At 41.3% G+C, this 26549-nt stretch overlaps 1 protein-coding gene and 1 long non-coding RNA gene across 6 annotated transcripts; both read left to right on the top strand.

The window, feature by feature from the left end:
- The first annotated feature begins 1441 nt into the window (after positions 1 to 1441).
- Positions 1442 to 5498, top strand: LOC131323753 (replication protein A 32 kDa subunit A-like). Its single transcript, XM_058355598.1, has 7 exons — positions 1442 to 1497; positions 2861 to 2938; positions 3068 to 3145; positions 4946 to 5024; positions 5161 to 5259; positions 5346 to 5425; positions 5471 to 5498. The coding sequence occupies exons 1-7, from the start codon at positions 1442 to 1444 to the stop codon at positions 5496 to 5498; spliced, it is 498 nt and encodes a 165-aa protein (XP_058211581.1).
- Positions 5499 to 17016: 11518 nt separating this feature from the next.
- LOC131322250 (uncharacterized) lies at positions 17017 to 23544 on the top strand. Of its 5 annotated transcripts, none has more exons than XR_009198784.1 (3): positions 17017 to 17735; positions 20327 to 20398; positions 21108 to 23544. It is a non-coding gene; the product is annotated as an uncharacterized LOC131322250 (long non-coding RNA). The 5 variants fall into 5 exon arrangements; XR_009198782.1 differs by having other exon boundaries at positions 17859 to 20398; XR_009198783.1 differs by lacking the exon at positions 17017 to 17735 and adding an exon at positions 17742 to 19557 and having other exon boundaries at positions 20007 to 20398.
- The last annotated feature ends 3005 nt before the right edge of the window (positions 23545 to 26549 follow it).

Below are 26549 nucleotides of genomic sequence, written 5' to 3'. Positions count from 1 at the left end.
GATGAGAGGCAGCCTGTCTTAGCAAGGGTCTTCTAAGTCTCAAACGGGGAAGCGGCACGCCTTCTGAAATGGGAACTTCACCAGGTTGACCAGCAACGGTAACACCAGCTTGCAGTCTTGAATTACGTGGTTGGGGAGCAGTTGATGTGGAGGCAGCACTGGTGCTGGGATGAGCAAGTCTTCTGTCTATAACACCTCTGTAAGAGGGGTCGTATCCCAAAAGCACATCAGTGTTCCGGCCCCGACCTGCTGTTCGGGTACCAGGCTCGCCTGTATACTTTAAGATCTTGTTGATGTCCTCTGTTCGGACGTAGCTCGGTATACGTTTAGGACGCCTGTTAGCGTTTTCAGCTGCAAGATCGAAATTGAAAAACCAAAATTAGACACATAGAAAAGCTACGAGAAAGCAGTAAACGAAGAATTGCAAAAGTTAAAAGCAAGAGCATACGTGGGTAGCCCCATATGTGGGGGCAATGGAGCCCCACCACTAAGCCATCTTCCCCTATAGGCTCGAATGTTCCAGTTACATAGAGGAAGTCGATCTCGTGGTCACGAGCAGAATCTGGCAGATTAAGTATGAGGCGTTTGTCTGCCCTCCTAACCTTGAAGTAGTAAGTATTGTACTCGAGGTTTAGTACTATACTATACCACCATTGGATATCCCAGATTCCTAATTGGGTCCCTAGAATCCCATTTAGGGCTATAATCCCCATTATCAGCCTGAAAACATTGGTTGAAACTTGCATGGGAGTAAGACGATACCAGTTCAGAATCTGGCGGAGTAATGGATGTAGGGGGAAACGAACTCCGCCCTCAACAATAGCTACAATTGGGATACACATCCTGTCCCAAGAGCCAGCATCTCTATCCGCTCCTAATGGAGCAAGTTCAAGTCCTACATTTTCAGGAATGTTATATTTTGCTCTAAATGCCGCCATGGCAGCAGGGGTGTCACAGAGTTTCCTAAATTTGCTGGGCTTGGGATCATGTGCATCCGCCATGAGTATACTCAAATAAAAAGAAAAACTGGAAATGGGTACGAATCGAAACCCTAGAAGTGATCCAAAATCTGAGAAATGAGATCTCAGATGGAAACAAATGGAATAGGAGAGAAATCTTAATGGGAAACCTAAACAGAAGAAATAGAGATCTTACGAGTTTAAAAGGTCCCTGTGACACGAGCAAGTTGCAGGCGGCGGCTATGGTGGTAGAAAGGGAGTTTTTCTCGCCTGACTTTTAAGGAAGATAAAGACGGGACACAGTGTTTTGGATAAAAAATTCCAAAGAAAATCCCTCTTTGGGATTTAAAATGAGAGAGACGGAGACGAAACGTCTCGTCTCACGCCGTTACAAGTTAAAGTAACGAAAATCAAATACCGTTCTGACGCCGTTTCATAGAACATCAGTTCAAAATTAATGATAGGCATACGAAACGTGCCACATGGAGTTTACACCTCGAAATGGTATAATGACAAAGGCGCCAAAGAGCATCAATAAGTATTAAAAACTATGACTGCTCGGTATCAGAGGAAGTTCAGGTCTAAACGTTTGTCTCTAAAAGCTTCACCCATTACCCCCGAACAGTGGAAAATAGGTAAAGCTGGGGAGCAATTGTAGGGAGGTATTCCCGAATAGATACATCTAGTTGCCGAATAGATGGTGTATAAAAACACGTGAAAGATTGAACATGATTGACCGCCGATCAGTATGTTGACAGGCGACAAAGCCCAGTAATATAAGAAGACATTGGTGTAAAACTAACTATTCGACAGATAGAGACATTCTGATTACATTGGGCCAAGTTACATGTGAAGTAGCTGGTCCAGCCAGACTGTTCGGCAACAAGATAACCGAACAAAGAAAGAGCTCCAATTAAAGAGTGGGAGCAGAGGGAATACTCGTGAAGATTTCAGAGAAGTCATGTTCCATAAAGGAATGAGATCCCAAGAATATAGGATCTGAGAAAGATATCCAACGAGAATGGGATGTTCGGCTTGTAATGGAAAAGAATCCTAAAAGGACTCTTTTCTAATGAATTGATAAGGAAAACGAGAATCCTTGATATCCAAGGTTTCCTATACGAGAAAGGAATCCTAGGGCAACAGGGATGCTTGGCCAGCAAGCATACGCAAATCTATAAATATGAGGTAAACTTAAAGGAAAAAGGAACGCAATACATTGCATTATTCGATATTTTCCTACTGATAATTAGGGTTTCTTTAGTACGTGATACTAACTTTGCCATCGGAGGGCCTTTGCCACGAGAGGCAAAGGTGCTCTCACCCCCTGTCTATTTTGCAGATTAGGGTTCCGACGACAAATTAGGGTTCCGATGAAAAGGCACGAATAAGCCGTTGTAATCCAAGGTGATCTGAAGCATCAATTGTTTTCATCCCTCTACAGTTACAGTTTGTGTATTGAGAAAGTCTGAGTTCTTTGAGTTGGATGTATATACCTGTGATTTCTGTAGGGATTTTGTCTTTGAATGAATAAAGTTTGTATTTTTGCTACGAGTTTATATGTCTTGAGGACTTGAGGGAATTGTGGCGCTTGTTTTGTCAATATATTGCAATTATCGATTGTCAATTTTATAAATTGATTACTTATTCAGAGTTTTATATTCTATGCATATGGAATTTGATTTCCAACTAGAATTTGTTTTTAAATATATAAAGTTTCTATTTTGCCTGTCAGTTTAGATGGCTTGAGAGATTTGTGTGCTGATGTATTGTGATTATCGATTGTTGATTTCATAAATTAATTAGTTATTTATGGTTTTATACTCCAACGCTGTGGCAATACAATTTCTGTTGGTGCGGTGAACTCATGGAAAATAATAACATGAACTATTTGTAATTAGAGCTGTTTGTGACACATTGTTAAATGTGAAATATCTATCCCATGCTGCTTTTAATACCAAGGAAATGGAAGACATACAGTAGGTTTCCAATCTCATACAAATTTATGGATATTTGTTGTCTAACTTTGTGAATTGAGTCTGTTGATTTCCAAATAGGATGTGTTATTTTCACGGTGTTTTGTTTATGATTTCTTTTTCTTTGCATAGAGATGGAATATATGTTCGTGTCAATGGGCGCCTAAAAATCTTTAAAGGCAGTAAGCAATTAGTTACTTTTTTTGTTAGGTATATCTATTGCTTGAATTTCTGTTTTAATTATTAATTCAAAATAATTCCATCTGTTGGGTGTGGCATTTTTGTTTTATGTCGATAGTCAGTTCTTTTCCATTCATGGTTTTATTGAGTTAAATTATACATGTCGATGGAAGCAAAGGATGGTTTTCATAACATCTGTATCTGTATTTGGCGTTGTTTAGATGGACTTTGTTATGGAATATGCTTTAGAGTATTTATAACGTGCAAGAGTCTTCTATTTTGTCAACCATTGTGGTGTAAACTTTGGTAAAAGCATGCCCACATGAATTACAGAATTAGAGGTGAGAGACGGTTGTCCTTTTCAAGTGACACTCTATTAGTCAATTGTTTACTAAATATAGTTACAAGTTTAATGTTTCAGATTTTAGACTGAAATACATACATGATGCAATGTACTTGAGTTCCAATTCTTTGGAAAATTTTTAAGTGTGAAACATTCGTTTACTTGTTTCCTGTGTCTAAGTATGTATGCAAAGATGGCTTTACTCCATTTTCCCAATAATTGAGTCAATTGCTATGCATAGTCACTTCATGATTGAAAACTGATAAAGGGGTCTGCAACATTAATTTGCTTCAAAAGGGGCAAAATGTCTGATCATCTGGAGGAAACTTTGAAACAGTTTGTGGGGCGGGTTACTTTTATTGAATTTAAATTTTTGCACTATTTCAATTCTCGTCGATTTTATTAGTTTGTTTTCCCCCCATTTTTTCTTGGGTTGGTTAAGAGTCATAACTTGCCAGATTCACTTTCTCATTCTATTTTCTTCTCTTCACATTTCAGTTTGGCTTTCTGCCTAACTTTTTGTTGTCCTCCTTCCTTTTCGCCTTTTAGATATGTCCTATGGAGCACCAACACACCTACTTGCTTGTTGTATCTGTATTGACACTGGGGCACATGTGACATGCTTCGACGTACAAATGGGGACATGTATGAGACGCACCATGGTTCATCCAATCAATTTAGTTATTTTTAACCAGGGCACACTTTGGGGACAGCCATAGCCATGTCTGATCTTGAACCTGAATGGAAGCATGACAAGGATCAATTTATAATACTAAAAGTTCATTTTGAGGATATGAAATCCAAAGATATAATGAAAAAAGTACGAATAAATTAATTTTGATAAAATAACTCTTGTTTGACTTGTAATATTTCAAAAGGAAACAATAAGAATTAGAAAGATATTAGTTATGATCGTTTCTGGATGTAATGTTCACATAAGTAACAACTAAATATCAGTATATGTATACAAAATTTTTACTGTGTCCCCATTTATTTACAATTTTCTTGCCCCGTATCCGTATCAATGTCCGTGTTTGAGGAGCTTGAGATTTGATTGTGATAGACAAACATATTTGTTAGTGTTAGCTTGAAAAAATTGACTGTTATATCATTGTCAAGCTGTAGAATTACATGAACAGCTTTGAAGATTGTCGTCGCTTTTTAAATTGTATAATGCTTTCTGCAAATGCCTTTAAAGTCTGTAGTCTGTCTGTAGTCTATAGTTCTGTCATCTGTGGCTGTACGTACTTTAACCATGTTTGTGGTAGCATGCATTTATATAGTGGAGCGGATAGACAGCGATGCATGTATGGAGTATGTCATCGCTTGCGTCTATATGGAAGTGCAATGATTAGTCAAGGAAATCTTAACTATTCATCGCACTACCTTACGTTTCTGTAGCATGCATCAATTGGCGGTGCACTTCCTCTGCAATTATCACAAGTCAATAATTTAAATTTTAAAGAGCTGTTTTGGACTCATTTCAGGCCCGTGACAAACTTCGATGAGCTTACCTTCCACTTCGTCGAGTGTATACATTTCCAAGTGCAAAATTCCAGAACAAAGGTATAAATATTTAACACCTTCAAGGTTCTAATTGTCTCAAAAAAAAAAAAAAAACACCAAATTAGCACCTTGCTTGTTTTCAGAAATGCCTTCCCTGCTCTTGTATAGCTGATTGTCTTTATTCTGCTTAAACCAGCAAGGAGATGCCACAACTCAGTCTCATTCTGTGACTCCATCTACAAACACAGTTTCGAGGGATGGATCAAATGGATATCAGTCAACACCACCAAATCATGTATGAGATTCGTATTGGGAAAACTAACTTTTGTTGTGATATCTTTAGTATTGTAAATATCCTATTTTGTTGTTTTTCCTCCCCAGTTCTCTGGACGATTTAGTGTAGACGGATTGAAGGGATTTGATCAAATGGTGCTTGATTATCTGCAGCAACCTTCAAACTTGTGAGTAATTGATTGTCTGCTTGTGAGAACAATTTATGTTTGCAGTGGACGGGAAAAAGGTGTAGGGGGATGAAAACAATTGGTACTTCGAATCAACTGGATCGCAACGGCTAATTCGTGCCTCTTCACCGGAACCCTAACTCGTCGTCTGAACCCTAATCTGCAAAATAGACAGGGGGTGAGCACACCTCTGCCTCTCGTGGCAAAGGCCCTCCGATGCCTTTGTTAGTATCACGTACTAGCAATTAAACCCTATTTATCAGTAGGAAAGCAAGAATGCAAAGTATTGCGTACCTTTTGCCTCTAGGTTTACCTCATATTTATATATTTTCGTATGCTTGTTGCCCAAGCATCCTTGTTGCCATAGGATTCCTAACTCGTATAGGAAACCACGGATATCAAGGAGTCTCGTTTCCTTTATCAGTTTATGGAAAAGAGTCCTTTTAGGATTCTTTTCCTTTAAGAGCCGAACATCCCATACTCGTTGGGTATCTTTCTCAGATCCTATATTCTTGGGATCTTTATCCCTTTATGGGACATGACTACTCTGGAATCTTCTAGAGTATTCCCTCTGCTCCTACTCTCGATTGGAGCTCCTTCTTTGTTCGGCTGTCTCATGGCCGAACAGACTACCTGGACCAGGGACTTCACATGTAACTTGGTCCAAACGTAATCAAAATGTCTCCTATCTGCCGAACAGATAGTTTACACCAATGACTTGTCATGTCATTGGCCTTTATTTAGCCGAACAGACTGCATGGACCAGGGACTTCACATGTCATTTGTTCCATATCGCTGTTCTTCATACTGCCCGGAGATAAGTCCAGTTGTATTCACCACGTGCTCCCAAACCTCACGTGTTCGGCAACTAAATGTATTTTCTCGGGAATACCTCCCTACAATTGCTCCCCAGCTTCATCTATTTACCACTGTTCGGGGGCAATATATGATGCTTTAGAAACTAAATTGTTATTTAGACCAGACCCCTCTGATCCCGTGCAGTCATAATTTCAAAATTTCATTGATGCCTTTTGGCGCCTTTGTCATTATACTATTTCGGGGTAAGTGACTCCACGTGGCATGTTTCATATGCCTAGCATTAAATTCGAACTGACGTTCTATGAAACGGCGTCAGAACGGTTTCTGCTTTCCGTTACTTTTACCTGTAACGGCGTGAGAGGAGACGTTTCGTCTCCGTCTCTCAACCTTAAACCCCTGAAAGGGCTCTTTTTGGTTTTTTACCCAAAACATTCGAACTTTCAGTCTTTCTCTCTAAGCTTTCCGCCATCGCCGCCATCTGCAAACTTGATTGCAACCCAGGGAATCGTCACAGTACTCTTGTAAGATTTCTCGTTCACACTTCATTTCATCTGCTTAGATTTCCATCTGAGATCTCATTTCTTAGATTCGTGGGTCGTTTCTAGGGTTTCAATTCGTACCCATTTCCATTGTTTCTCTTTTTTTGAATATACTCATGGCGGATGACAACCCTCCTAGACCCAGTAAGTTTAGGAAGCTTTGTGATACCCCTGCTGCCATGGCGGCATTTAGAGAAAAATACAATATTCCTGAAAACGTAGGGCTTGAACTCGCCCCATTAGGAGCGGATAGGGATGCTGGATCGTGGGATAGAATGTGTATCCCAATCGTGTCCATTGTCGAAGGCGGGGTCCGTTTCCCCCTTCATCCATTACTTCGCCAGATTTTGAGCTGGTACCGTCTTACACCCATGCAAGTTTCTACGAACGTTTTTAGACTGATAATGGGGACTATAGCCCTAAATGGGATTCTAGAGACCAATTTAGGAATCTGGGACATCCAGTGGTGGTATAGTATAGTACTAAACCCTGAGTACAATACTTACTACTTCAAAGTTAGGAGGGCAGAGAAGCGCTTCGTGCTCAATCTGCCAGATTCTGCTCGTGACCATGAAATCGACTTCCTCTATGTGACTGGAGCATTCGAGCCTTTAGGGGAAGATGGCCAAGTGCTGGGGCTCCATTGCCCCCACATATGGGGCTATCCATGTATGCTCTTGATTTTCCTCTTTTACAATTCTTCATTTACTGCTTTCTCGTAGCTTTCTCATGAACTAAATTTGGTTTTTCAATTTGAATTTTGCAGCTGAAAACGTTAATCATCGTCCCAGACATACACCAAGCAACATCCGAACAGAGGACATTAACAAAGTCCTAAAATATAAAGGCGTGCCTGGTACCCGAACAGCTGGTCGGGGTCGTGACGCTGACGTGCTTCTGGGATACAATCCTCCGTACAGAGGTGTCATCGACAGGCGGCTTGCTCATCCTAGCACCAGTGCTGCCTCTACATCAACTGCTCCTCAGCCTAGGAGCACAAGAGCTAACGCAGGAGTAACTGTAGCTGGTCAATTGGGTGAAATCCCAATCTCTGAAGGAATTCCATTACCACGAGTGAGAGTTCGAAGATCCTCACGAAGTCAGGCCTCCTCTCTACCATTACCCGAACAGCCAGCTCCGATCTGTGTGACTAGCCAATCCTCGTCTTCAGGTTATTCTCCATCTCCTCCTATCTCAAGCATTATGACACGCCAGCCCCTAAATCTCAGCTCCCTCGTCACCGTCTCTTCTCGCGGACGTGGGACTGGGCGGGTGGCTTCAACTGGGGCCCCTCCCCCACGATCTCGTCGTAATAGGGGGGGTCCGCACGGTCATCATCTTCTCCTCGAGAAGTGGACGCCACTACAGAGGCTGCTGACCTTCATAGAGACAAACGCCCAAGGGTAGATGATCATGATGGTACTGCTTCTCAAGCAGATAATGAAACTCAACATCCTAATTCACCAACTGCTCAAATCCTTCCCCAGACATGGACTCCTCCTCTTATTAGAGGAGACCGTCCTGTACATGTCGGAGATAGTGCCAGTTCATCTGAGACTGCTCTAGCCTTGGCTCAAGGGTTAATGCTCCCTGTTGATTTGCAAAAAGAGTCCTTGTCTTCTCCTGATCGGCTGGTGTCTACTGGTCTCGTTAATGGAATTAAGGTAATGTGACTCAATCTTTTCATATAAGTCTTTATGTATATTTCGTATACCACATATCATATACTGCTACACTTGTCACTTACCACTCGCTGTTTTTGCCAGTTCATTCAAAAAATGGTAACCCTGGGGCAAAAGTACCAAGAAGCTGAGGCCGAACAAATCAGATTGCTAAATGACAACACTCGACTTCTTCGGACAGTTGCTCGTCTTGAAAGAGAAAGAGACAAAGCCAAGGTGGATTTTAACGGTGCTAAGGGCAAGCTGCAAATTGCCGAAGAGAGCCTAAACCAGGCTTTATCTGAAATTGACAGCACCAAGAAAGCTTCATATGAAGACGGCTACCAGAAGGGCTATGATGCCACAACTGCTAGTTACGTGGAACAGATGCCAGCTATACAGGACTAGGTCTGGATTGCCAGTTGGGAAACCTGTCTAACAAAACTAGGGGTTGCTGAGGATTCACCCTTCTGGGTTGACAACGAGCTGCCTAGCACCCGTGTTCAGAACATCGAAGACATTCCAGAGCCAGCAGGACATCCAGAGGAAGACTTTGAACAGCAAATTGAAGAATTTGCCAATGCTGAGGAAGATATCCCCATGGATGTGGACCCTACTGAAGCTCCTGCTCGGGATGTACCCATTGAGCCCATTAACTTGGAAGAGAATGTAGTTGAAGATGGTGCTGATACTGACATCAACACTAACACTCCTGAGGTCCAGAATGTGGACTAAGCTGGTAAGTATATAAACTGTTGCTGGTCCTGCGTGACCATAAGCATATTTTGGCCCTGCGAGGCATCAGTATAATCAAATACTTTGTTTAACACAGGTATTCGGCCCTTCGTGGCATAACTTTATGTTTTGCTCAGCTTCCATGTTTGCTGCATCTGTTCGTATGCAATTTTCAATCTAAGTATTTCGTACTGTTTAAGCATCATTTGTTTGCATAAGTATTTCGTACTTTTAGCAAATCTTTCACACATGATTTCCTATTCTGAATGTTAAGTTTCACGCACTTAAAAGCGTTCCACCTTGAATGGTTCTTTAAGTTTAAGGCATATAAGTGTGCTCATACTTAATCACACAAGTGTTTCATACTTGTGTTTAAGTGTCACATACTTAACTGTTTGAAAATCACACAAGTGTTTCATACTTGTGTTTAAGTGTCACGTACTTAATGTATTTAAGTTTCTCATACTTGAACAAATGTGGCTAACATATACTCGTTATGTTTTCAAGCCATGCCAATAAACGTTTACAAGAGTCTCGTACTTGCATTCGTTGAGTTTCACGTACTCACACCACAACTTCTAAGTATTACGTACTTAGAACTACTTGTGTATTGGATGTATTCATACAAAAACGCCTAAGTATCACGTACTTAAAGTTTTGAAAATCTTACAAGTGTTTCATACTTGTGTTTCAGTTTCACGTACTGAACTGTATACCCTGCTCCCCAATACGAATGAGGGAAACTAATCTCGTAGTTCGTATTTAAAACAAATACCAATATTCTAGATTAGAACATAACAATTATACTAAAAAAGTGATTTTATTCATAATCGGTAAAACTCAAGAGGGCGTTTATTCGTACCCCTTGCAACTAAAATATAGAACAAGGGAATTATATTCGTAATTCCCACACAATCACGTAGTGCAAATCTAAAACAGAACTGAATGCTTCTTTTAAACAAAGAACTTTCGTAGATTATGAACATTCCAAGGCCTCGGAATTGGATTACCATCCAAATCTACCAATTTATAGGCCCCTATGCCTACAATCTCAGTCACTCGATACGGACCTTCCCAATTTGCCCCCAACTTGCCTTCGTTAGCCACCTTGGTGTTGCCGAGCACTTTTCGTAGCACGAGGTCCCCAACACCAAATTCTCGAGGGTGAACATGCTTGTTGTAGCTTTTCATCAGCTGTTCTTGGTAAGAAGCAAGATGTACCAAGGCTTTTTCTCTCCTCTCCTCGGCAAGGTCAAGCTCGATTTGAAGGGCCCTGTCATTGCCTCCACTTTCAACCAAAACGGTCCTGTTGGTCGGCAGGCCTACCTCCAGAGGTATGACAGCCTCTGTTCCATAGGCCAATGAATAGGGGGTCTCTCCCGTAGACCTCCTAGGCGTTGTTCGATGAGCCCACAGGACCAATGGTAACTCGTCAGGCCACTTTCCCTTAGCTTTGTCCAGTCTTTTCTTGATTCCATCAAGGATAGTTTTATTAGACGCCTCTGCTTGCCCATTACTCTGAGGGTAGGCTGGGGTGGAATAATAATTTCTTATTCCATATTGGGCACAAAAAGCCTTGAATTTTTTCTGGAATTGAGATCCATTGTCTGTGATCAATGAATAAGGGACCCCAAAACGAATGATTATGCTTTTCCACACGAACCTTTCTATCATAGGTTCAGTGATTTTGGCTAGTGGTTCTGCCTCAATCCACTTTGTAAAATAATCAGTTGCTACAAGCAGGAATTTTCGATTCCCAGTTGCTTTGTGCAATGGACCCACGATATCCATCCCCCATTGAGCAAAAGGCCAGAGACTTGTCAAAGGCACCAGATCTTCGGCGGGTGTTCGAATCATTGGTGAGAACTTTTGACACTTCTCACAAATCTTTACATACACCTTTGCATCTTCTTGCATGTGTGGCCACCAGTAGCCTTGAGTAATTGCTCGGTGGGCAATGGATCTCCCTCCAGCATGGCTCCCACATGTTCCCTCATGGATTTCGTGAAGGAACTTCTGTACCATTTCAGGATGTACGCATAGCAAATATGGACTCGTAAAGGATTTCCTGTACAATTTTCCCTCTGGGGACAGCCAAAACCTAGCAGATTTGACCCTTATCTTGTGGGCCTCCTTTTTGTCAGAAGGGAGTATCTCGTCTCGTAAGAACTCCATGATTGGGTCCATCCAACTTGGTCCTTGGTTCACGTCCAAGACCAAGTCTATACTCCTCCCAATGCTCGGCTCATTTAGATATTCTACTGCCACCCTTCTTTTGAACTCAGTTGGTACAGCTGCAGCCAACCAAGCTAAGGAATCCGCATGAGCATTCTGTCCTGAACTTATTTGCTCAATATATACCCTCTCGAAGGTATCAAGCAAGTCTTTGGCTGCCTGCACGTAGGCCACCATCTTTTCATTTCGAGTGTCGTACTCGCCGGACAGCTGATTCACAACAAGCTGGGAATCACAATACACCCTGACCCGTTCTGCTTTAAGGGTCTTTGCACTTCTTAATCCAGCCAAGAGTGCCTCATATTCAGCCACATTATTCGATGCACTGAATCCAAGCCGAACAGATAGTTCAATCAGAACTCCTTGGGGAGGAAAAAGGACAACCCCAATTCCAGAACCAGTATTACATGCTGATCCGTCAACGAATAGCTTCCACTCCGTGGGATCCTGTTCGGCTGCAGGTTGATCCTTTATGAATGATGTCTCTGTCACCTGTTCCTTTCTCGTAGGAGGTAGGGGAGCCACAGTGGGTGAAAATTCTGCCACAAAATCTGCCAACACTTGGCCTTTGATTGCTGTGCGTGGTTGATATTCGAGATCATACTGGCTTAACTCCACGGACCATGTTGAGATCCTTCCCGAAAAGTCTGCCTTTCGAAGCAGTGATTTTAATGGATACTCAGTATATACTACAACTTTATGGCTTTGGAAGTAATGTGGCAATTTCCTTGTGGCTGTCCTAAGTGCCAGGACAAGTTTTTCTAAAGGCAGATATCTCGTCTCTGCATCCAACAATGTCTTGCTAACATAATAAATAGGGATTTGCTCGATCCCCAAATCCCTCAACAGAACTGCACTTACTGCATGCTCGGAAACAGCTAAGTACAAAATTAAAGACTCACCAGGCTGTGGAGTTGACAACAGTGGGGGCTCGGCCAGGTACTTCTTCAGGTCCTGGAAAGCTTGCTCACATTCTGCTCCCCATTCAAATCCCTCCCTCTTTTTCAATAGCTGAAAGAAAGGGTTTGCATTTGTCGCTTGACCTGCTGATGAATCTGTTAAGTGCCGCTGCCATTCCAGTCAGCCTCTGGACTTCTTTGGTAGTTTTGGGACTCTGTAGTCTCTGTAAGGCATCAATCTGATCGGGATTTGCCTCTATCCCTCTCATAGTTACCAAATGGCCCAGGAATTTTCCTGAACCAACTCCAAACGCACACTTCGAGGCGTTGAGTTTTAGTTTATACTTCCTCAGGATTTCGAACACTTCTTTTAAGTCAGTAATATGCCCTCCTTTTTCTCGACTCTTTACCACCATATCATCTATGTAAACTTTCAAAGTCTTCCCAATGAGCTTCTTGAACATAATGGTTGCAAGTCTTTGGTATGTAGCCCTAGCATTCCTCAACCCAAACGGCATGACACTGTAACAGTATAACCCTCGTGGTGTGATGAACGAAGTCTTCTCTTGATCAGGTTCAAACATAGCAATCTGATGATATCCTCGATATGCATCGAGAAAACTCATTCGCTCGTAACCAGAGGTTGCATCAACCAGTTGGTCAATCCTGGGTAAAGGAAAACTGTCCTTAGGACACGCTTTGTTCAGGTCTGTGAAGTCCACGCAGACACGCCACTTACCATTCTTTTTCTTTACCACAACAGTGTTGGATAACCACTCTGGGTAATAGACTTCACGTATTGCCTTGGCCTCCAGTAATCGATCGACCTCCTCAATCACTGCATCTACATGCTGCACGGCTGCCCTTCGTTTTTTCTGAATGATCGGCTTGTGCTGAGGGTCAATGTTTAAATGGTGACAGATCACATCTGCATCCACTCCGGGCATTTCCTCTAGCACCCATGCAAAAACATCAATATACTCCTTTAGAAATCTTATCGACTCAGCCTTTTCGTTTGCTGGTAGTGATTCCCCAATTAAAAAATATCTTTCAGGATCAGTCTCGTTGATCTGAATCTTTTCCAATCCTTCAATCACTTTTTCAGCCGGGCTCCTTCCAACATCCTCGATGGTTGGTTGACCTGGTACTTCTAGTGTATGAACATGGAGGGCCTTTGGAGCTGTTTTGATGATAGAAATCAAACATTGTTGTGCCACCTTCTGGTTGCCTTTAAAGACTTCAATCCCATTTGAACCTGGGAATTTCACCATCTGGTGATAAGTCGAGGAGACTGCTCTCATTTTGTGCAACCACGTCCTCCCTATAATCGCGTTATAGGAAGATGGGACATCGACCACCAAAAAGTCTGTTCTCAACACCACTGATCCAGCCCGAACAGGTAATGTTACCTTTCCAAGGGGCCAGACTGCTCCTGCACCGAACCCAATAAGAGGTGTTGTTGACTGTTCTAAGTCTGATTGGGCCAGGCCCAGCTTTTTGAATGCATCATAGTACAATACCTCTGTACAACTCCCCGAGTCCACTAGAATTCTCTCGATGTCATATTCCCCAACTCGTAGGGTTACGACCAATGCATCGTTATGGGGTATTTGGACCTCTCCCAAGTCATCATCACTGAATGCCAAGCTCTCATTGCATACATCAGTCTCTCGCCCTCTCTTGTTTCCCAATCGCATCACGTGCTGATCGTGTTTGACCTGTCTTTGCAACAGCCTCACCTCACTCCTCGTATAAGGTGCAGCCAACCCATGTATCATATGGATCACGCCTTTAGGGATTTGCTCGTAACCCAGCTCCATAGCCTTCCCTTTCTCTTTAGGGTCCTCCTGGATAAACTCCTTGAGATAGCCCCGAGAGACCAAATCATCAAGGTGCCTCTTGAATATCTCATAGTCCTCGGTCATATGGCCCCAATCTTTGTGATAACTGCAGTGCTGATTCGTAGCACGTTTTGCATCTTTGTCTCCGCCTAGACTTGAGTGCCATTTAAAATATGGCTGATTCTTTATTCGATAAAGAATCCTGTCAATTGGCTCCTTCCAAACTGTAGTGATAGAAAAGAAGGACTTGGGGTCAGGAGCTTGCTTGTCCTTGTATGGCTCTTTCTTAGCCTGCCCGTACTCCCTTCTGTCTTTGTATGTCTTGGGCTCTGTCTTATCCACTTTTTTGGCAGGTGCCTTCGGCTGTTCGGCAACCGTCCTGCCATCCTCACGGAGTATGTCATCCTCCATTCTGGCGTGTTGCTCTATCCGTTCCATCAATTTAGCCAAGGTGGCTACCGGATGTTTATTCAATCAACGGCGCAGCTCTCCCCGAACAGGCAAACCAGTCTTGAAGGTAGTAATCGCGTACGCCTCACTGCAACTTTCAATCTCGTTGAAAGTTTCCCAGTACTTCTTTGCGTAATCCCTGATCTGCTCGTTTTCCTCCTGCTTCATGGTGGAAAGACTCTCAAAAGTCTTTGGGGCCTTTCTGCTCGTTAAGAACCGAGCAGTGAATTCCTCTGCCAACTGCCTCCATCCTCGTATGGATCGTGGGGCCAACTTATGAAACCAGGATAAAGCCACCTTGCCAAGACTGGAGGGAAACATCTTGCACAAGATGGAATCATCCCTTTCATGCATAAACATGGCCTGTTGATAATGCTGTATGTGAGCCACGGGATCCGTATTTGTCTCATAAAGTACGAACGCTCCGTGCTTCACTCTGCTTGGCAATCTTGCTTCTTGTAGCCTTTTTGTAAAAGGGGAGGCTGCAATATTACTTAGGGCCTTGCGCGCTGCTTCTCGTGCAGTTACTGTCCCATCCTCTTGCTCTTTTGACTTGTGGGCCGAAGCCTTGACCCAATCAGCATCAGGTCTCTCGTACCTGTCTCGATGATGCTTTCTCGTGTCCTCTTCCTCGGGGGTAGAACTTCGATCTCTGCTCCTCCTTTTTCGTGAAGAAGTCCTTCTCTCTGGTGTTCGGCTTCTACTTTTTCTTCCCCTTTTTCGTGGAGAAGCCTCATGACGCCCTATAACAGGACTTCTGCTCCTGCTTCTGCTCCTTCTTCCTCGTGAAGGAGCTTTTCTGTATTGTACCACAGCATACCTACTGCCTCTAGAATTTCTTCGAGATAGTCCAGAATCCTCCGGATGCTCCCTAATTCTTTCCAATTCTCTGATCTCATGCTCTCGTTTTTTAATCAGACGAGCATACTCCTCGACTTCTTGCCTCTTTCTATCAAGAACGTCGTCGCTATGGTGCACACTCCTGGAGTGCGCGATCGATTCATCCCTTTGATGGGATTTACTCATTCTCGTGGATCTCGAAGCCGTCTTTCCATCTCCTTTATTTTTGGAGTAATGATGCACGGTAAGGGGGCGGTCCTTACTCGTGTTCCTCCTGTGCCCACCCTGGGGCTTTCTCGGAGCCCCAGGTGGTGATTTGTCCCTTCCTCCATCTAACACATCTTTTGGTTCATGCGGTGTTGCTGGAGTTACTTCCACCATGGTCGTATTTCAAAAGGGAATTCTTTCGTTTCCCACAGACGACGCCAATTGTAGGGGGATGAAAACAATTGGTACTTTGAATCAACTGGATCGCAACGGCTAATTTGTGCCTCTTCACCGGAACCCTAACTCGTCGTCTGAACCCTAATCTGCAAAATAGACAGGGGGTGAATGCACCTCTGCCTCTCGTGGCAAAGGCCCTCCGATGCCTTTGTTAGTATCACGTACTAGCAATTAAACCCTAATTATCAGTAGGAAAGCAAGAATGCAAAGTATTGCGTACCTTTTGCCTCTAGGTTTACCTCATATTTATATATTTTCGTATGCTTGTTGCCCAAGCATCCTTGTTGCCATAGGATTCCTAACTCGTATAGGAAACCCCGGATATCAAGGAGTCTCGTTTCCTTTATCAGTTTATGGAAAAGAGTCCTTTTAAGATTCTTTTCCTTTAAGAGCCGAACATCCCATACTCGTTGGGTATCTTTCTCAGATCCTATATTCTTGGGATCTTTATCCCTTTATGGGACATGACTATTCTGGAATCTTCTAGAGTATTCCCTCTGCTCCTACTCTCGATTGGAGCTCCTTCTTTGTTCGGCTGTCTCATGGCCGAACAGACTACCTGGACCAGGGACTTCACATGTAACTTGGTCCAAACGTAATCAAAATGTCTCCTATCTGCCGAACAGATAGTTTACACCAATGACTTGTCATGTCATTGGCCTTTATTTAGCCGAACAGACTGCATGGACCAGGGACTTCACATGTCATTTGTTCCATATCGCTGTTCTTCATACTGCCCGGAGATAAGTCCAGTTGTATTCACCACGTGCTCCCAAACCTCACGTGTTCGGCAACTAAATGTATTTTCTTGGGAATACCTCCCTACAAAAGGGTACATAGGGATGAACTGTCCCAGAAGCTAAAACTTTCTATGGAGAAGATCATGTATTCTCTCTCTCTCTCTCTCTCTCTCTCTCTCTGTCACACACACACACACACACACACACTCACATTATGCACAATCATGCCCTTAATTATCTTTCTTATTGTTTTCTTGCCAGTGAATCTATCAGAACACTTGAAGAGGAAGGGTTGATATACAAACAAGACATATCACATCTATATCAAAATTTGTTCCCTTCAACAGGCATGCATTCGTGCTATGCACGAAGGAGCACCTACTTATATAAAACGATTCAGATTTTCGGATGCCATCTTTCAATTTCGAACGAATTTGCCCTTTGATTTCTGCCATTTTACCAATTACCCAAACACAAAACGCAGCAACTGGCTAGGCAAAGTGAAAGAGGGTAATCCTGTCTTTTCGGTCCAGGCAAAAAACGTGGACCATATCAGGCCACGTAGGTACCTCTTCCCCGCTCATTTTCTTCTCTTCCTCTGGTTAGAGAAATACAGAGAGAGAGAAAAGAGTCAGCAGAAGACGAAAAGGAGAGAGAAGGTGGTGTTGGTGGCGATAGATGGCGGTGGTGACCGAGAGCGTCCCAGACTTCATCGACATGCACGTTCTACAACGTTATCGCCGACATCTGTGAGTGGGGCTAGGGCTATTCCTTCCACTTCTCCCCCTCTCATTGATGTCTCCCCCAGCCAAAATATCAGATCGAATAATGGCTGTAGGTTACAGGAAAAGAACCCAGAAAATCAGGAGCGGTCCTGTTCCTTCTTCGATCTCAGCGATTTGTGCTCCTGTTCATGGAGGTGTGCGTAGATGTCCCTCTGCCATTGGTGGGTTTTAGGTGTTGGTGGTAGAGTACGCCGGTGTGGGGATCTGAGACTGTGGACTGGTACTTCTTCAGTGGCTATCTTTTTTGGCTTCCACTGGACTGGTTCTTCTCTGCAAGTTCTTCCTTTGCTAGGGCGAAGCTATTCTCCGTTTTGGTTTGCAGGTACGGGTAACTCTTCCAATTTTCCCTTTCCCTGAGTTGCTGTATCTACCCGCAAATCCGTTGGCCGCAGTTTTTGTTGTGTGGTGGTTTGTCTGTTCTCGCAATTTTTGTGGTTTCGTTTAGGGTTTCCTAACTTCGTTATCCTTCGCTGCCTCATCTTGGCCAATCTTACAATATGCCTCAACGCACAAGCACACACACCCCAAAAAACTAGGCCCCCGATCGAGCTACGACCTCCAGGGGAAAAGGGCCATAAAATCCGTGGTTTCTGTGGCAAAATATGATCACATTTTTATTACAGGGACAGGGATAGTTTTGGCGTTGATGTGTTGGTCCTTGGTAGGTTTCGAACGTTTCTGCAAATTTGTACGTTTCGTTTTTTGCTAGGTTTATACTAATGAGTTTGTATATCATTTCATTGACATTAGCTTTGCTATCGGTTTATGGGTTTTGTTGTCCTCTTTGTACTCCTACTGGTGTAGTTTGTTGTCATTTGTTTTGTTTACAGAAGCTTAGACAACTACTTGCTTATTTTGCCCTGATTATGTGTGCTGATGCTGGTAGAAGGAACCGTATGTGCATCCCATTTGGTTCTTCAATATTTTCTTGCATTTACAGATGTTCTTTTTTCTGCCTTCTACGTTTTTGCTTTCTTTAAAGTGCCAGTTCTTCCTGCTCAATAGTTTTTACTGCATTCTATTCTCGGTTAGTGACCATTCGCTAAAAATGTATGTAACCGAGATGCTTCCAACTTGTCTTTGTGGCAAATGATTCTGTCTCAGCATACGCCCAATTTATCTGGCTGTTGTTGGCTGGATATTTTCATCTCGTGTTCCTAATTGTTGTTTTGCTTCATTTGTTTGTAATAAAATGGTGGTCCATGCACCCTTTGTCCGTTGGGACTTAGATAGGGATGCTTCTTCCCCAAACCCAAGAGCAGGTATTTATTATCTAGAAACAACTCAAGGTCAAAGGGTTGATTGTGTTGCTGGTATCTTTGGGCAAGGAAAACACATGATTTATAGACCTTTGCCTGCTTTCCTCCAAGAGTATGATAATATTTTGCCTTTGAATGCTGCGCTGGAATGGAACTTTAGATGTCAGCTCATAGCATGGTTAGATGGTATCATCTATCATAGCCATCGAGGTTTGGTATCTGACCTAGACCACAGAAAAACTGGGAGTACGGATTGCCCTTCAATATTTCAATTAATTGTGCTATAGTATCATCCCTGAGTTTGTTCTTTTTACCTTTCCTGTTGGTGACTTCCTTTGTTGTGTCATAAAAGTAGAGCTGTAAATATGATGGCACTTGGTTGGAAGGATAAAGACCATTGATACAATGATAGATTTGACCCTGTGCTCGGAAAGTGTAGATGCCATTTGTTCGCTTGGCAAACGTAGGATCTAGATGGACACCCATTGATGTAAATGCAAAGATATCGTTGTATAGGTTTATGTACTGCCAAAAAATGAATTGAATCTGTATTAGAACCAGAGTAAAGCTACAGCAACTCAGGCAGAATAACATATTTGTAAAGAGAAACTTCTCCACTAGAGCAGCAAAATTTTATGGTTTCATAGGGAAACTTTTTAGCTCTGCAAAATCGGCAAGGCTGCATTGATGGTAATCTTAATGTCTCAGTTGGTATTGAACGTTACTTTACAGCTGGCATTGGCATTAGAGTTCCAACTGCTGCGCCTACATTCAATTTTTTAGAATTAGGAATAAGAATTTTAGAGGGAAAATTATTTATGGATTGCAAGTTAAAATGTGTACCTATGGAGATGTCGGATAGTATGCTTGTGTGAAAGTTTAGAGGTTAGTATATTCAATCTCAAGTGATATTGCAGATAGCTAAAAGTTTAATAGAAATGTGATAAATTGCATACATGGTTCATGTTCCGTTGCAGTTGTTGAACTTATTGCTATTGTTGGACCAGGCATGGAAAATGCAAAACAAGGGTAAACCAAAATTCAGTAAATTTAGAAATTTGGAAAAGCAACACATGGACTTCTCTAAAAAGCAAGTATATTGCAATATATATACAATGGTATGGACAAAATGAATCACTTAGACTGGACACAATATTCATACTAAGTACTTGGTATTATGATTGGTGGGAGGTTATTAAAGTCTTGGTTTATATATAGTTTGATATTTTGGGCCAAAGTTATGGTGTTATCTTGCCACAATACATGCCTTTAGCTTAAATGAGTTGGTTCATCCGCTAAGCACCGCGCTTATGTCTTAAATCTTTGTTTTCCAGGTGTGTGGGTCCACTGCAGAGTCTAGACAAGATTGTGGATAGTGTAGTTCAGACTTTTGATTCCCTTGCATATGTGGATAGTTTTGGGTTTCTTTAATGTTGTAAATACCAGTGAGCTTATCATGTGCTTCATATTTTCCGGAATATTCGCGGGTTGAGTTTTTTTTGGGGGGGTTTGACACCTGGCTGGCTGGTCCATTATCTTTATACTTGAGCGGTGCTAGGGTGTGAGTTCATCCCATTTGGAAAACAGTATATTGTGGTAATTTCTGGGATGGGGTGTTACAGTAACCTTTATGATTCTGTCTGTTTCATTTCAGACACATTATAGGAATCGTAAGAGAAGTACATGCAAAGGGATTTTAAAGGACATGGAAGGATTCTGGCATTAGGTATGGTTGTTGGGCTTCCCTTTCGAATCTTCTAAATCTTGAATGGATATTTTTCCAGTACGTTATGTATATATATACACACACACACACACACGGGGCGGTTCCGGGAACACTTAAAAAAACCTCCAAATTGCAATCTCATAGTTTCCGATCAAATTTTGATGATCCGAGCCACTCTATGTGTTTATAGAACGTGATTTTAAGGGTGCCCGCGAGAAACTGGCAAAAAAACTAACCGGGAAGGGCTTGATTTGGGTAGTTTTTTATTGAACCGTTCAAAAAAAGTTCAATAAAAAAACTGTTCGGATGAAACCCTTCCCAGTCATTTTTTTTGCTGATTTCTCACGGGCACCTTTAAAATCACGTTTTGATTACATTGAGCGGCTCGGATCATCAAAATTCGATCAGAAACTTTGGGGGGGTTTTTTAAGTGTCCCCAGAACCGCCCCGATATATATATATACACACACACACACACACACTATTCAAATGTCCATTACTGTTTTACAATCATGAGCATTTAATTTTGTGTTGTGTGTGATTGTTTAATATTGTACTATATCTTAATAAAGAGAAATTTGATTGGTTGTTTTTCATGAATTTGGTCCTTTCTGCTCATAGTTTCTAGGTTAATATACACAACCAATTAATCTTTACATCACGAAGAAATCTGCAGTATGCGGCGCTTGATTTATTTATTTATTTGTAGGCCGTCGATTAAGGGAGATTGTTATGCAAAGTTAAGAAAGGTAAAGTAATAGGAATGCTTGGGTCCATATTGTACATGGCTTAGTTTCTAGAATCCAAAAAATTGAACAGACAAATCCATTTTCCTACTTATTTTTGGGGATTATTCACATACTTTCTCAATTTTTCCCCACGTTTTACAGAGTTCTATCTTGCTAATTCAAAGATTTGTTGTAGGAATACAAAAGGAGGTTTGTTGTTTACCATGCTTAATATCTACTTTTTAGTTCACTTCCTTCTTATGTTCGCGTTGTCATGTTGTTGAGTTGCTGCAGTGGTTCAAAATTTAATGTTAGAATTGGTTGTGGAGGGATTTTTTGCATCTCAAATCAAACCATTACATTCTTTTTTACTATCTACCTTTTTGGTGTGATAGATTGAGTAAATAAAGAGGTTTGTGGCTCATGGTACATGAAAAGTGTTGTTAACATCACTACCTTTCGAAATGTAGCTTGGGTTGAGTTTCGCTGGGTATTGGCCTTTTTTCCCAAATACATTGAGAATTTGCTTCTGTAAAATCATAAGTTCGGAAGAGAGACTATCTTAAACAACTGGATGCAAAAAAATTGCCAGGGCAAACCATTTGTTGATGGGTAGGCTAAGACAATGCAGTAAATTAGTGCAGTGTTGAAGCAAGTGGGAGAGCCTAGACTTAGAGGCTCATATTTGAAGGATTCTAAGAAAGCAGGAATATATCAGTTTCATAAGGAGAATCCAGAAGTGTACACGTTTTTAAAGTTGGCTAAAGATTACAGGATTATGGGATAGAGGGTGCATGCCATTTTGTGGCTAAAAAAAACTTGAACAGGAAAAGGAGTAGAAGCTTGGGCATCCTCTGGATGACCCTGTCGAGCTCTTGCTCTACACTTGCCCTAAGTAAGCTATCAAACCAGTAATTTTTTTTTTGTGAAAAATACTGCAAGAATTTCTAATAAGAGTATAAGATTATGCCAGTACTATTAGCTAGCTTAGTAATTGGTGGATTACTAGAGTTGGTTGGTACTTCACTTGAAAGCTTACAATTGTACTCATAGTTCTTACATAAACATGTTTGAAAAAGAGGACTTAAAGTATCTTAGAATTTGAGGATTGCTGAACTTAGGTTTTTGGACAAGGATGCTAATCAGCTATGTGAAGTCCAAACTTTTTAACATGCCAGCTGAACGAGCTAAGTCAATCACTTGGGGTTGTCTTCTCTTTAGTAGCGTTTTATGGAACTAGGTGATTTGCCGTTCGCAATATATTCTCAGTTTGCTGCTTGCTTTTATATTTAGATTCAGGTTACGCAATCAGAACTTATTAAATGCAAATTGAGGAGTCGAGGATTTAATCAACCAAGACAGAGCTAGAGAATTTATGGGTCAATGTAGGAGTGCAAATTCTTGCATTCAATAATACTTTTGAGTTAGGCTTGCTTCATGCTTTTCTATGTGCTTGCTTTATATTCTTGTTGATCTACCATGTATGCATTATCTCCAATTACTGATTATTATGCTTCTCTCCATTTCCTAGAGCTGATTGATTTGTGCAATTTGATGCCCTGATCTCATCAGTTTAGTTTACTCTCCCAAAGTTTTATGATTCTATTATACAAGAGCTAGGCTTTCGCATGTCATCATTTGAATTCTTTTGTCCATGATCCTAGAGTTTGATTAAGTAATATGAAATTGAATGGCTCCAATAGGGCAGGGACGACCATTTTGAGAAGATGGGAAAATTCTAACATTTGTGGTGTTCCTTATTATCAGTCTATAGGCACATGTATGGTTGTTTGCGAATTGCCATGTTTAATTATTTGACTAAGAGCACATAATAGCATTAATGGCCATCGGGTTTGGAAAATTATTGGACTTGCAGAGGTCTTCCATTATAATTTGTACCTTGGATGATGCATTTTGAGAATTTATGGATTGGAACTTGTGAATGATTGGCTTTCAACGAAAAAATATTTTGTTCTACCTGCAATTCAGTTATTAAGTTGTCTATCTTGAGTTCAAATGCCTTGTGAGAATTGAATGATAGAGGTTTTACTTTTCAATTTACAATTTTTGCATTCCTAATGTGTAATAGGTGGCACTTCTTGCAGCATGTGTGCATTGGGGCTTGAAAGTTCTTTCTGCAATGGAAGCTGGCGCGAGAACTAACCCTACAAAAATTTGTGTGGTTGATTTCAAAGAGTTAACAAATGACCCATTATCTCAAGCCATAACTCTTTTGGTGTGCATGATTTGCTTTCTAAGTACTTTTGAATCGTTTACCTAACTACCATAAACTTTTCTACAAAGAAACTACTCTCCCATCTGTAATTAAGGTAGGCAATATATAATTTACATGTGCATCAGCTAGACTTTTTGCTTCCTTAAGCAATGTAATATACATTCATAACTCTTCTACTATCATTCCTGCATTCCATCTTGACCATCAAAAACAACATTAATCTTTGCCCTGAAACAAAATAGTACTCCCTCCGTCCCCTTTTTTTGTGTCCAGTATTTCATTTTGGGCTGTCCCTTAATAAGTGTCCATTTTGTAAAGTTAGGGGGGTAAAAGTTGGTGTATTGTCTATTTTGTTCCTAAAAGTAGATTTTATTTTGAAAAGTTAGTGAGTAAAAGTATAATGATGATGGGTAAGTAGGAAAAGTGGAGAAAAAAGTTGATGTGAAAGGTGTAATGATGATGTCTTTTTAATAAGTTGGAGTTACGAAGCAGGACACTTAAAAATGGACGGAGGGAGTATGTCATCTTCAACGGGCAAATGATATTCGTGCTTTGCACGTGGCCGCACCTAGTTGATCCGTATATATAGCAGTATATATATTATATAGGAACGCTGGCCCAAAACCCCTACCTCTCTCTCGATAAAAGATGAAATTTTATTAAAAACAAGAAAAGGAAAAGGAAATTTAACAAAAAGTTGGACGATACACCTTAACAGCAAAACCCAAAATATCCAAAAGTCTACAAGGGTCCAACAAATAAATAAAAAAGACAGCACAATCCAACACCCAAATAAAATAGATAAAAGCTCAAAACACCCAAATCCGGTCCAACCAAGGACCGGCCCACCCAATCCAACACCCAAAACGCTATATACTCCACCACTGCACAAACCATTGGAAAACTAGTCTCATTGTTAAGCTGAGCTGACCCCTCCTAGATCTAGAGACCGGCGGCGGAAACTGGCCTACGACAATGAAGAACACAACACTCAAGGCAAGGGAGCACACCACCACCAAACAGCTGCCCCAACCTAACTTCGGCACCACCGGAGAAACCAAACAACAACAAAAAATTGGAATGATGAACCGCCAGCCCCGCACCTGGAGGAGAACTTGGAATGGCCGCCGACTGGTCTTCGGCATGCAAAACGACTTGAGCAAAACCACCATGGGGGCCACATCCACTTCATCACCACCGGACTGAAAACCATAGCCGATACACTCCGCAATCTTCACCGATTGTTTTGAATAAAACCTGCAAAACAAAAATAGAAAAACAAAACTAACGGGACACCACCCCACCACCGCTCCACCGCCCTCCACCTATACAACCACCGGATCCAAACCCAGGGCCGGCTCATAAGTTTTGGAGGTCGGAAGCGAACCTTTTGAATGAGGCCTCCATATATTTTTCATACAAAAGTGGTCTACAAAAAGTCTCACAAAAAAAAAATTAATAATTACAAAAGATTTACCCATTACAAAATAGAAGCATATAATTATCCAAAAAAAATGCAACTACTATAATACCACAAAATCTATCATTTGAAAATTAGTCTTCTCACATTTGTTGCTGCAAACATTCTAATTAAGTCTCTATAGTTAAGCTGCTTCACCAATGACTCACTCAAGCATGAAGCAAAGTTTCTTTCTTTCTTTCTTTTTTGGATCGGCTCATGCATTCTTCTATCCCTTGAATTGGCATTTCTTTTTCTTTTCTTTTGTTTCGATCGTCGCAATGATTCTAATGAGGAATTCTACCGTTTGAGCCTATTTGTGACTCTTAAATTTCAATTGGGCTTATTTTGTGTAAAGAAGGTTTAGTGCAAAAAATTTTTTGGACCATATGTACATACATATATATAGGGATCCTAGAATTTTGAGGCTCTCATTTTTAACATTTTTTGGGGGCCCGAAGCCCGTGCTTCTCCTGCCTATGCCATTAGCCGGCTTTGTCCGAACCAACCGCCACCAAAACAGACCACCAAACAACCAATTGAGGCTCCCACACCGCTAGGCATTCCGACAGAATCAAGAGACCACCAATGGAGGCGAAACGCCACACCCTCCCACGTCGGGGAGGGCGGAACCCCATTGAGAACAGAAGAGAGGAAAAGAGGCGCGATCCGGAGGAGAATAGGATAGGAGAGAGAGAGATAGAGGGGAAGGAGAGGAGATTGGACATGGGGGAGGAGGGCACCTCCCCCATGTTGGTGGCGGCGGACAAGGAAAAAGCCCTACGTTAATCACCTGGATAGAGAGAGAGTTGGTAGAGAGAGAGGGCTTCTATCTCTCCTTCTTAACCGCCCTTCCTCTTCTTCTTCTTCTTTTTTTTTGAATATTAGGAGTACTTCTCAACCGCGATCACAAAAAAAAAAAAAAAAAAAAACCGAATAAAACTAAGGGTACAAAAAGAATTATAAAAAATTATAGTATTGAACAAATATAAAAATGGAAAAATTAGCTAGCTTTGGCTTTACTCTGACTATTTTACTTTCCGAATAACTTTTTTTTTTGTTTTTAGTGAATTTTTGTAAGAGGTGCTTAAACAATGCTTTTTTTCTTTACATATCCAAAGAGTCAAAAACAAGTTATAAAAAATATAATTTTTTTATTAAGGACAAAAAAATACGAACAGCGAAAGCAGTAAAAAAAATTTTACAGTTAAGTTTTTTTAAGAGGAGAAACTAATAAAGCTGTGTTTTCCTTTTCCCTCTCTTACTTTTCCAAACTTAATAGACTCTGTCAAAAGGATTGGAAAATACAATTTCAAACTGACAAAACATTTTTCCAGAGCCCACTTCAATTATTGTGACCGTTCATTTTTCAATTAATTTAGAGAACCAAGCTAGCATGCCAAAAAATAAATTGATCGCATGTCATTTAATGTGATTTTGGAACACATTTATATTGAAAAAATTGATTGAAAGCTCTTCTCTTCCTTTAAGCCTTCTGACGGTTGTTCGATCACTTGATGTGAACAAAGATCTTTTTCATCCTCAAGAAGAAGATGAACAAATCGTTGATTCTAAAGTAACCCCTACTCGAGTGCAATCGGTGCTCTTATGTATATGGCTAATGCACATGGGCTGAAATTGCATTTTCAGTCAATTTATTGGCTAGATGTAGTTCTTGTCCAATCATAAGCTATAACGGAATGGAGTTAAACGGTATCCTGCGCTATC

This window comes from Rhododendron vialii, chromosome 4a, assembly GCF_030253575.1.
Source record: "Rhododendron vialii isolate Sample 1 chromosome 4a, ASM3025357v1".
Taxonomy (NCBI): Eukaryota; Viridiplantae; Streptophyta; class Magnoliopsida; order Ericales; family Ericaceae; genus Rhododendron; species Rhododendron vialii.
This window is presented reverse-complemented; position numbering and strand designations above follow the sequence as displayed.

Excerpts from the sequence above, each read along its gene's own strand:
- LOC131323753 (XM_058355598.1), top strand. The coding sequence starts at position 1,442 with ATGGAGTTTACACCTCGAAATGGTATAATGACAAAGGCGCCAAAGAGC. Across the intron at positions 3,146-4,945 it reads TTAGTTACTTTTTTTGTTAG|GCCCGTGACAAACTTCGATG; the intron begins GTATATCTATTG and ends GACTCATTTCAG. Across the intron at positions 5,025-5,160 it reads TGCAAAATTCCAGAACAAAG|CAAGGAGATGCCACAACTCA; the intron begins GTATAAATATTT and ends TGCTTAAACCAG.